This window comes from Babylonia areolata, chromosome 17, assembly GCF_041734735.1.
Source record: "Babylonia areolata isolate BAREFJ2019XMU chromosome 17, ASM4173473v1, whole genome shotgun sequence".
NCBI lineage: Eukaryota > Metazoa > Mollusca > Gastropoda > Neogastropoda > Buccinidae > Babylonia > Babylonia areolata.
Window position 1 is genome coordinate 4,900,319 of NC_134892.1, and position 12,500 is coordinate 4,912,818.

The window sequence follows — 12,500 nt, forward strand, 5'->3', positions numbered from 1 at the left end:
TGAGCACAACAGAAGCCTGCAAAAATGCTTTGCAGCTGGACGACAGTGACAAGTCAGTGTTGTGCAAGTGTGGTATCATACTGCGTCGCTGTCAGCAGCCGGAGAGAGCACGCGAGCTACTGGAGAAGTGTGTCAGTCTGAGGGCGTCCACCAAGGCCCACCACCACCTGGGCCTTACCTACAAGTTCCTGGCAACCAAGGAGAAGTACAGGGACGTGGTGACGCCGCCACCCAGTACCTTCCAACAACTGTCCACGGAACAGTCAGACAGGAAGGCTGGTCAAAACGTTGAACACGTCACACAACTGGCCACGGAACAGTCAGAAAGGAAGGCTGGTCAGAACGTTGAACACGTCACACAACTGTCCGAAGAACAGTCAGAAAGGAGGGCTGGTCAAAACGTTGAACACGTCACACAACTGTCCACGGAACAGTCAGAAAGGAGGGCTGGTCAAAACGTTGAACACGTCACACAACTATCCACGGAACAGTCAGAAAGGAGGGCTGGTCAAAACGTTGAACACGTCACACAACTGGCCACGGAACAGTCAGAAAGGAGGGCTGGTCAGAACGTTGAACACGTCACACAACTGGCCACGGAACAGTCAGAAAGGAGGGCTGGTCAGAACGTTGAACACGTCACACAACTGTCCGAAGAACCGTCAGAAAGGAGGGCTGGTCAGAACGTTGAACACGTCACACAACTGGCCACGGAACAGTCAGAAAGGAGGGCTGGTCAAAACGTTGAACACGTCACACAACTGGCCACGGAACAGTCAGAAAGGAGGGCTGGTCAAAACGTTGAACACGTCACACAACTGGCCACGGAACAGTCAGAAAGGAGGGCTGGTCAAAACGTTGAACACGTCACACAACTGTCCGAAGAACAGTCAGAAAGGAGGGCTGGTCAAAACGTTGAACACGTCACACAACTGTCCGAAGAACAGTCAGAAAGGAGGGCTGGTCAAAACGTTGAACACGTCACACAGCCGTCCCAGCAGTGTCTACCGTGTAGATCTGACCATCACCGCCATGACACAGATGTTCTCTCTCCCACCTACCTCCCCTTTGACTCCCCGCTGAGCCACGACAGAGAGGTCAGAGAAATAAAAATCATGATCAAATCGCCCTCCAGAAATGTGACCAAGTTCTCCAGAAATGACAAATACGTGAAGGAGGCATTGCACCACTTTCAGAAGGCGGTCGAAATGAAACAAGAAAACGACCGAGCCGTTTACGACCTGGCGCTGTTTCAGATAAGTCTAGGGGAGCTGAAGTCTGCTGACCAAAGTCTGAAAGACTTGCTGAAATATCCACAAGATATGCTTCCGATTGAGTACGTCAAAGTGTACGAACAGCTAGGCCAAATCCACATGGAGCTTGCAGAGACTGAAACGGACGAAACGAAGAAGAGACACCTCCTCAAAGACAGCAAATCAATGTTGCTGACTGCGTTGAAAGAGGCTTCCCAGATTTTCCAGTCCTCTGGAGTTTCAGAACATCTGGGGGAAGTCTTCACGTCCTTTGACATCCTGTTCAAATGGGCAGAGAAAAGTCACGACATTCCTAAAGGGCTTGAAGAAAAAGCCATTCTGTTCAAAATAATCAGAGAACACAGACATCACCTTGCTCTGCTTCAGGAGCTGAAGAGACTGGACCCACAGAAGGAGAAAGACCCTGAGCATCTGAAGCTGATGATTGAGGACTACGTTCACGTGGAGGACTTCGATGAAGCCACCGGTGTGATTGAAATGCTGAAAAACATTTCACAAGATGCAGAAGTGAGGCAGTTGTTCGATGACGATCACTACGTGTTGAAGATATACCTGAAAGCTGCCAGACAGGCCTTGCTCGCAGGACGTCCTGCCGACACTCACTTTAGGTCCGCCCTCCACCAGTTCATTTTCCACAACCCAAAAGAGGTCAGCAGCTCGGAATTTGAGGACTCGGACTCCGCAGCAGAAAACTCAACTCACCCCTGGGACGTGGTGCTCGTGCACGAGGACTCAGCACGCGCACAGGCCGTGACGCTGACCCGAGTTCTGCAGACCATTTGTGGGCTGCGCGTGCCTGACGTGGACACGCTTGTCTCCGCGGACAGACCCGAGCTGGAGGAGGTGGACACGGTGAAAAACAGCACCCTGACCGTAGTCATGGCCGGAGGAAAGGTTTCGGACAAAACCAGGTTCTTGATTCGCAACGTCGCCAAAAGACCCACGACCATCAGCCTGCTTGTAGAGGGCGACAAGGTGCCGATGTTGCTGCAAGCACATCGCTCATTCCGCTGTGACGCCTCCATCTTCCCCAGCCTCCAGTCCGCCCTTGGTGGAAGCAGGGAGGAACCGGAAGTTGACGCCATTTGCAAGATCGTTGACTTCCTCTTCACGTGGGAGAAAGGAGCGTATGAAATGTGAAAGTGAACATGAACATGATTGGTGGTTCATCAAAAAGATGGAGTGAAAGTTAACATGAACATGACTGGTGGTTCATCAAAAACATGGAGTGAAATTTACATGAACATGATTGGAGGTTCATCAAAAAGATGGAGTGAAAGTTAACATGAACATGACTGGTGGTTCATCAAAAACATGGAGTGAAATTTACATGAACATGACTGGTGTTCATCAAAAAGATGGAGTGAAAGTGAACATGAACATGGTTGGAGGTTTATCAAAAAGATGGAATGAAAGTTAACATGAACATGACTGGTGGTTCATCAAAAATATGGAGTGAAAGTTAACATGAACATGACTGGTGGTTCATAAAAAAAAGATAGAGTGAAAGTTAACATGAACATGACTGGTGGTTCATCAAAAACATGGAGTGAAAGTTAACATGAACATGACTGGTGGTTCATAAAAAAAGATAGAGTGAAAGTTAACATGAACATAACTGGTGGTTCATCAAAAACATGGAGTGAAAGTTAACATGAACATGACTGGTGGTTCATCAAAAACATGGAGTGAAAGTGAACATGAACATGATTGGAGTGAAAGAAAGGAAGGGTTATTTGCTAAAGTTTGAGGCATTTATGAAGAAAACATTTCGCAAAATATTCAGAATTGCCTTTAGATTAACCCACTCAGTACGGCCAGTCCTCTCTTCTCCTCTACACAGACCCCTCGGATGTCCAGTCGGTGTCTGAATGACCCAACCTTTAGCTTCAGTCGTCAGAATTATGGTACTTTTTTTGTCAACATTCACGTCTTCAGTTTATATAAGAGCCTTCCGCTTGCAATATTTTGATGATGGTAATTGGGGTGAAACGCTGTTAATGTCGTCTCTTTCGCCGTTCGTATGGAGAGAGTTAACTGGGAAGAATCAACGTTAGAAGTGCTACAAACTATAAATATAATGAATGGATAAAAAATCAATTCATCAATCAACCAATCACTTTATTGCCTGAAACAGAGTACAGAAATGTGTCTTCAGACACGTCGTTACGAAAATTAAATAAAAAGTTGAAATTTATTGAAAGAAATAACAATTTCAAAGAATAAAACAGTCATTCCATCATGGAAGTAAGATCACTCACATAAACGTGTCGGGATAGGGTGTGTGAGAGAAGGAAGGTCTTGCATCATCATCATCACCATCATCACCATCATCATCATCATCATCATCATCACCACCACCTTCACCACCACCACCATCACCAACATCACCACCACCACCGTCACAGTCACCATCACCATTACATTACATCACATTAAATCTAATATCAAAGTGTCATGCCTTGTAATGAGGTATGACAGTTCCACATATAAATACGCAAGTTTATAAATCTTAATATTAAAATCAAAGTTGAATTACGTTTGTATGGTATGGGGGAAAGGTATGTGTGAGGTACGAACTAGATGAGAAAGTGAAAGGGGGAAGGGAAATTAATATGTATAATAGGGAAACATTCACACACACACACACACACACACACACACACACACATGCGCACGAGCGCGCGCACACTAAATATGTCGGAATGTGTTTTTTTTCTTGTTTTTTTCACAACAGATTTCTCTGTGTGAAATTCGGGCTGCTCTCCCCAGGGAGAGCGCGTCGCTATACTACAGCGCCACCCCCTTTTTTTTCTTCTTCTTTTTTGTATTTTTTCCTGCGTGCAGTGTTATTTGGTTTTCCTATCGAATATGTATCTTGCGTATGTGGTGCTCACAGAACAGTCGATCATATACTTGATAGCGATTTGTGTTACTAAAGATAAGAAAAGCATTCTGGTCACAAACATGACAAAGAGTACAGCATTCCATTCTTGACATTCAGTTCGGTCCTGTAACGAAACCTAGCATGTGAGAGATTTGTTTTTGAGTGATTGCTTTAAAGGGTACTTAAAGTTTAAAAAAGTGTTTTAGTGATTGTTTTAAGGGGTACTTAAAGCTAAAAAGTGCTTTAGTGATTGTTTTAAAGGGTACTTAAAGTTAAAAAGTGTTTTAATTATTGTTTTAAAGGGTACTTAAAGTTAAAAAGTGTTTTAGTGATTGTTTTAAAGGGTAAAGTTAAAAAGTGTTCTTGTGATTGCTTTAAAGGGTACTTAAAGTTAAAAAGTGTTTAGTGATTGTTTTAAAGGGTACTTAAAGTTAAAAAGTGTTTCAGTGATTGTTTTAAAGGGTACTTAAAGTTAAAAAGTGCTTTTATTGACAAATCAGCACGCTGCAGGTTGTTTTCAGTCTTAAGGAGGAAATATGATTATCACAAAACAACGAAAACACCCCCCATGGTAAACAGTTTACTCGAAAAAAAAAAAGAGCAATAATTTTATAGGTATTAAAACGTTTCAGAACGTAAACCCGAACTCTTGTGTCACTGTGTGGAAAGACGGCAAGAATAAGGTGTCTAGGGAGTGGAACGTGTGGCGTGCTTGTGATGTGGAACACACATAACCTCGGACACACACACACACATACACACACACACACACACACACATACGCACGCACGCACACGTACACACACATACGCCCGCACGCACACACACACACACACACACACACACACACACACACGCCCGCACGCACACACACACACACACACACACACACACACACACATACGCACGCATGCACACACACACACATACGCACGCACGCACACGTACAGACACATACGCACGCACACACACACACACACACACACACACACACACACACACACACACACACACTGACTGACTGAATGAAACCATTTATTGTCAGATTAACTTTTTGTTGTACTGACATTTTAACTATCATTTTGATGAATATTAAATGTGCAACACAAAGAAAATCAAATTTGAAAAACCCAATGAAACAAATCAAACAAAGTTGTTGTTTTTTCTTAAAATCAATTTACCAAATATCAATAACATCATTATCTAAAAAAAAAGAAAGAATGTTTTCACACACACACACACACACACACACACACACACACACACGTACTCACACTCGTGTATCTCCTACCCACCCCCTACATACATCCATGCATGCACACATACGCCTTTCCAGATTCACACACACACACACGCACAAACACACGCACACACACACACACACACACACACACACACACACACACACACACCTCATCCCCCTTCCCCAAGTACACCTGTTTAATCACACTCTGATACCTCTTCCCCACTACAAAGATACGTGAGTATTCACACCCTCGTGCACAATCTCTCTCTCTCTCTCTCTCTCTCTCTCTCTCTCTCTATCTCTCCACACACACACACACACACACACACACACACACACACCCCTCATCCCCCTTCCCCAAGTACACCTGTTTAGTCACACTCTGATACCTCTCCCCCACTCCAAAGATACGTGAGTATTCACACCCACGTGCACAATCTCTCTCTCTCACACACACACACACACACACACACACACACACACACACACACACTTCTTCTCTCTTAAAACTCGCTTCAGATTTCCCTTTCTCAAACAGAAAAAGACAAAAAATATATATTATCAATCCAGTCAGAAACAAATCAGATCACTGTGATAAAATCAGGTGACGGATAAAGATTTTTTTTTTTTTTTTTTTTTTTTTTTATATAAAAGCAGTTCACTCTGGTATGTAAAACAAAACACGACATTGCAGACAAACAACAGCAGGAGATAAAACAACAACAACAACAAAAAACCCAGTCTTTCATCAATAAAAAATATTTTAAAATCATAATAATTATTTTAAAAAATTTAAAAAAAATTTTTTTTTAAAAACACCACTTTGCAAAGACGCTATCAAAACAACAGGTGCCTGACTTCGGTAGGGGAAAAGGTTTGAACCACGGAAGGTGACAACTGGGCTCCGCCTATCTGCACGCGCCGAGCCCTAGACACACACACACAGTGGATATGAATTCGCTGCCATGCCCCGAAACTCCATAGAAAGGACTATGGGACTTCAGACTTCTCAGCAGAAAACCTGAAAAACGGAGAGGTGAAAAGTGAAGGAGCTGTTCTTCCAACTCTTCAGTGTCAGTTTCAGTTTCAGTAGCTCAAGGAGGCGTCACTGCGTTCGGTCAAATCCATTATACGCTACACCACATCTACCAAGCAGATGCCTGACCAGCAGCGTAACCCAACGCGCTTTGTCAGAACTTGAGAGAAAAAAAAGTAAGATAAATAAAATAGAATAAAATAAATAATAAATTATATATATATATATATATATATATATATATATATATAAAATAAATAATAATAAAATTTTTAAAAAAAACTCTTCAGCAATGTGGAACATAGGACAGGCATCACCTGGGGACAGCTGCAGTGACTGGCACAGGACCAGGAAGGGCTGGAGAGTGCTTGTTGTCGGCCCACGTCCCAGGCTGAGTAACAGACGTAGGCCGGGTAGGTGTGGGGTGTTGAACATGGTGGAGAGAGGGGTGTTGAGGACCAAGGGGGGTTAAAGGATAAAGGCTCCGTGTCCCTTTAAGGCCCTTAGAGGAGGTGAAACCTTGAAGGGTACTTCCGGAGAAGGGCCATTAGGTCCAGGACTTGCAGCCCGGAGCGACGATACCCTCTCCACACCCACACCCACGATACCCTCTGCACACCCACACCCACACCCCGAACAACGGTACCCTCTCCACACATACACCCCAAACAACGTGTTCCTGACAATATTCTGGAGAACTGTCCAGTTTTCACACATACTTTACTGGAGAGAACAGATTCCACAAAGAGAATCGGTTGTGATAGAATACAATACAATACAATACAATACAATACAATACAATATAATGCATGACCATTATGGCCCGAGTCCAAAGATCGGAAACGCAACAGCTTCGGACCCTTGCAACTACAGGGGAGAGAACCAATTCTCAACGCGTGAAATGACTGCCCAGTTCCGTCCCTTGTGGGCATTTGCGCACGGCAACTTGTGATGTGGATACTTATCTAGCGCGCATCTTCGCTCGAAGGCCAGACTCTAAGCACTTCCCAAACACGAAGTCATTTGCACAAAAACAAGCTGCCTACCTGGGTAGAACCCAACTGACAGGGCGCAATAGCCGAGTGGTTTAAGCGTTGGACTTTCAATCTGAGGGTCCCGGGTTCGAATCACGGTAATGGCTCCTGGTGGGTAAAGGGTAGAGATTTTTCCGATCTTCCAGGTCAACATATGTGCAGACCTGCTAGTGCCTGAACCCCCTTCGTGTGTATATGCAAGCAGAAGATCAGATACGCACGTTAAAGATCCTGTAACCCATGTCAGTGTTCGGTGGGTTATGGAGACACGAAAATACCCAGTATGCATGAACCACGACAGAGTCATCGGCAAGTCGATGTTGGTCGTGTGACGGAAAGAAGAAGAAGACAGCTCTCATTGGGTGCTCATCATTCGTTTCCCTGTGACGTTCATTCAGCTGAGGTTTCATTCACGCACACATATACAGACATGTAACTTTTTTTTATGTGTATGACAATTCTGCTTATCAACCCCGCCATGTTGGCAGCCATGCTCTGTTTTCGGGGGTGTGCATGCTGGGTGTGTTCTTGTTTTCATAACTCACTGAACGCTGACATGGATCAAAGGATCTTTAACATGCGTATTTGATCTTTTGCGTGTGTATACACACGAAGGCGGTTCAGATAGCAGGTCTGTACATATGTTGTCCTGGGAGATCGAAAAAAAAAATCTCCACCCTTTACCCATCAGGCGCCGTTACCGAGATTCGAACCCGGGACCCTCGGATGGGAAACCCAACGTTTTAACCACTCGGCTACTGCAGCGCCTGTCGATGGAAACTTCACATTGGCTATCCGCTCATAGCGTTCATTCATACAGATTAGATTATTCTTCGAATTTCCGCCCAAAATTGTTTCTACCCCCTCTCCTCTAACCCTTCATCTTCTCTCTAATCGCTCTTCCAATAGGTTATAGGCAGCCATATTCCGTGTTCCTGCAGTGTACTGCTCTTTCATTCACATGGGTTCCGACAATGGTATCCCGTCTGGTTTCAGGTAAATGTAGTCAGCCCCTGAAAAAAAAAATCAGATTTTGTATTCAACTCTTCGATGTCTTTATATATATATATACATATAATAAATTTACAAAGACGTTGAGTGTGTGTGTGTGTGTGTGTGTGTGTGTGTGTGTGTGTGTGTGTGTGTGTGTGTGTGTGTGAGTGTGTGTGTGTGCTTGTGTGTGTGTGTGTGTGTGTGTGTGTGTGTGTGTATTTATGTGTGTGTGTGTGTGTGTGTGCACGTGCGTGCGTGCGTGTGCGTGTGCGTGTGTGTGTGTGTGTGTGTGCGCGTGAGTATGTGTGTATAAGTTTGTGTATTCGCTCGTTCTTCAGTTTAACGTCTTTTCGCTGTAAGTGATATCAGACGAGGGTAGGTAAATAACTGTAAATTAGCAATGGACAGCTGTAAAAAAAAATGTCAATCAACAAACGTGATTATAATCTATCTTTTAGAGATAGCTAAGTAATCTTGTATCTTGTAACAGCAACAACATCAATAACGCTGCTATATTATTGTATCTTGTAACAGCAACATAATTATTCTTGTATCTTGTAACGGCAACAGCAATAACAGCACTGCTATATTAACCCACTCAGTACGGCCAGTCCTCTCTTCTCCTCTACACAGACCCCTCGGACGTCCAGTGGATGTCTGAATGACCCAACCTTTAGCTTCCGTCGTCAGAATTGTGGTATTCTTTGTCAACATTCACGTCTTCAGTATAAGAGCCTTCCACTTGCAATATTTTGATGATGGAAATTGGGGTGAAACGCTGTTAACGTCGTCTCTTTCGCCGTTCGTATGGAGAGAGTTAATGTATTTTGTAATGGCAACAACAGCAGCAACACTGCTATATTCTAATAACTTGTAACGGCAGCAAAAACAATGCTATTTTCTTCTATCTTGCAACGGCAACAACAACAAGAATAACACTATATTCTTGTATCTTGTAGTGGTAACAGCAACAACAACAACAGTGCTATATTCTTGTAACGGCAACAAGAACAACAACAACACTATATTCTTGTATCTTGTACCGGCAACAACAGCAGCAGCAGTGCTATATTATTGTAACGACAACAACAACAACACTGTTTTTTTTTTAATCTTGTAACGGCAACAACAACAAGAACACTATATTCTTGAATCTTGTTACGGCAACAACAACAACACTATATTCTTGAATCTTGTAACAGCAACAACACCAACAACAACTGACAAGAACACTATATTCTTGAATCTTGTAACGGCAACAACAACAGTTTCAGTTTCAGTAGCTCAAGGAGGCGTCACTGCGTTCGGACAAATCCATATACGCTACACCACATCTGCCAAGCAGATGTGTGACCAGCAGCGTAACCCAACGCGCTTAGTCAGGCTTTGAGAAAAAAAAAATTCTTGAATCTTGTAACGGCAACAACAACAACACTATACTCTTGAATCTTGTAACGGCAACAACAACAAAAAAACTATATTCTTGAATCTTGTAACGGCAACAACAATACTATATTCTTGAATCTTGTAACGACAACACCACCACCAATAACACTATATTCTCGTATCTTGTAACAGCAACAACACCACCAACAACAACACTATATTCTCGTATCTTGTAACGGCAACAACACCACCAACAACAACACTATATTCTCGTATCTTGTAACAGCAACAACACCACCAACAACAACACTATATTCTCGTATCTTGTAACAGCAACAACACCACCAACAACAACACTATATTCTCGCATCTTGTAACAGCAACAACACCACCACCAACAACACTATATTCTCGTATCTTGTAACGGCACCAACACCACCAACAACAACACTATATTCTCGTATCTTGTAACAGCAACAACACCACCACCAACAACACTATATTCTCGTATCTTGTAACAGCAACAACACCACCAACAACAACACTATATTCTCGTATCTTGTAACAGCAACAACACCAACAACAACAACACTATATTCTCGTATCTTGTAACGGCACCAACACCACCAACAACAACACTATATTCTCGTATCTTGTAACGGCACCAACACCACCAACAACAACACTATATTCTCGTATCTTGTAACGGCAACAACACCACCAACAACAACACTATATTCTCGTATCTTGTAACGGCACCAACACCACCACCAACAACACTATATTCTCGTATCTTGTAACGGCAACAACACCAACAACAACAACACTATATTCTCGCATCTTGTAACAGCAACAACACCACCAACAACAACACTGTATTCTCGTATCTTGTAATGGCAACAACAACACCACCAACAACACTATATTCTCGTATCTTGTAACAGGAACAACACCACCACCAACAACACTATATTCTCGTATCTTGTAACGGCACCAACACCACCACCAACAACACTATATTCTCGTATCTTGTAACGGCACCAACACCACCAACAACAACACTGTATTCTCGTATCTTGTAACGGCACCAACACCACGACCAACAACACTATATTCTCGTATCTTGTAACAGCAACAACACCACCACCAGCAACACTATATTCTCGCATCTTGTAACAGCAACAACAACACCACCAACAACACTGTATTCTCGTATCTTGTAACGGCAACAACACCACCAACAACAACACTATATTCTCGTATCTTGTAACAGCAACAACACCACCACCAACAACACTATATTCTCGTATCTTGTAACAGCAACAACACCACCAACAACAACACTATATTCTCGTATCTTGTAACAGCAACAACACCACCAACAACAACACTATATTCTCGTATCTTGTAACGGCACCAACACCACCACCAACAACACTATATTCTCGTATCTTGTAACGGCAACAACAACAACAACAACAACAGTAGTATCGTTCACCTTTCTCTTGAAACGCCTGACCGATCACTTTGACTATCGCCTTCTCGGCGTCCTCGTTCCTGGCGTTTTCTTCCTCCTCCCTCCTCTTTCCTTCCTCCTCTGGTCTTCCTCCTACTGCTCCTGCTTCCCCTCCTCCTCCTCCTCCTCCTCCTCCTCTTGCTTCCTCCCCTCCTCTTCCTTCTTTGCCGTCTTCCTCTCTCCCGATCACCTTCTTCAGGTACGTACAGCTGTCGCGCAAGACAGAGTCTGCGACACACAGTGAGTGATAAGAAACTCTAGGGAGAGCTGGACAGTACAAGGTCTTCAGAGAAGAAGCCCCCCTAAGTCAAGTGTTTCGGCCCTTAATTCCTTAGTGTAGTGTAGTGTAGTATAGCGTAGTGTACTGTACTGTACTGTACTGTACTGTAGTGTACTGTGATAAGAAACTCTAGGGAGAGCTGGACAGTACAAGATCTTCAGAGAAGAAGCCCCCTCAGTCAGGTGTTTCGGCCCTTAACTCCTTAGTGTAGTGTAGTGTAGTGTAGTGTAGTGTAGTGTAGTGTAGTGTAGTGTGATAAGAAACTCTAGGGAGAGCTGGACAGTACAAGATCTTCAGAGAAGAAGCCCCCCTCAGTCAAGTGTTTCGGCCCTTAATTCCTTAGTGTAGTGTAGTGTAGTGTAGTGTAGTGTAGTGTAGTGTAGTGTAGTGTAGTGTAGTGTAGTGTAGTGTGATAAGAAACTCTAGGGAGAGCTGGACAGCACAAGGTCTTCAGAGAAGAAGGCCCCCTCGTCCTTAGCTCCCTACACTCTAAGGGGGCCGGGCCGCACCCAAGTCATGACTCCTGGATGCCCTTGCATTGCCGCCTTTTCTTTTTCTCTTTTTTCTTTTTTTTATTTTCCCCTCATCCTCAGCAAGATTCGAACCCGCCATGTTGCTAACAAAAAAAACCCCACAAAACTCCTTGGGTGGAGACCTGGCCCAGCGGGTAACGCGCGCGCGCGCTGCCTAATTGGGGGGTGTAGCCAGCGTCAACGTGGGGTTTCGAGTCCATATGTAAAGAACCGCGAGTTCTTTACCTTATCCCACTCGTACCCCCTCCTCCTCTACTCCTCCCCTCCCCCCTCAACCGTCTCTCCCCCCACACACACACACCCCACACACGCACA

The 12,500-nt window shown here is 43.9% G+C and overlaps 2 protein-coding genes across 6 annotated transcripts in view; one reads left to right on the forward strand and one right to left on the reverse strand.

Annotated features, from left to right (window-relative positions):
* LOC143291601 (uncharacterized) overlaps nucleotides 1-4,801 on the forward strand; it is an 11,882-nt gene extending 7,081 nt beyond the window's left edge. Inside the window, exons 2-3 of one of the 2 annotated variants that reach the window (XM_076601548.1) lie at nucleotides 1-2,438; nucleotides 2,530-4,801. The exon at nucleotides 1-2,438 is cut by the window's left edge and continues 789 nt beyond it. In XM_076601548.1, the coding sequence (XP_076457663.1) occupies nucleotides 1-2,414 (2,414 nt within the window). In that variant the 3' untranslated portion in view covers nucleotides 2,415-2,438; nucleotides 2,530-4,801. The other variant, XM_076601547.1, reaches the window with a different exon arrangement.
* Nucleotides 4,802-5,717: 916 nt separating this feature from the next.
* The window catches only part of LOC143291602 (uncharacterized), a 40,790-nt gene continuing 34,007 nt past the window's right edge, over nucleotides 5,718-12,500 (reverse strand). For 2 of the 4 annotated variants that reach the window (XM_076601550.1, XM_076601549.1), the window contains exons 14-15: nucleotides 11,355-11,600; nucleotides 5,718-8,490 (exon numbers count right to left, since the gene is read on the reverse strand). In XM_076601550.1, the coding sequence (XP_076457665.1) occupies nucleotides 8,435-8,490; nucleotides 11,355-11,600 (302 nt within the window). In that variant the 3' untranslated portion in view covers nucleotides 5,718-8,434. The remainder of the gene's footprint in view (nucleotides 8,491-11,354; nucleotides 11,601-12,500) is intronic. The other 2 variants (XM_076601551.1, XM_076601552.1) reach the window with 2 other exon arrangements.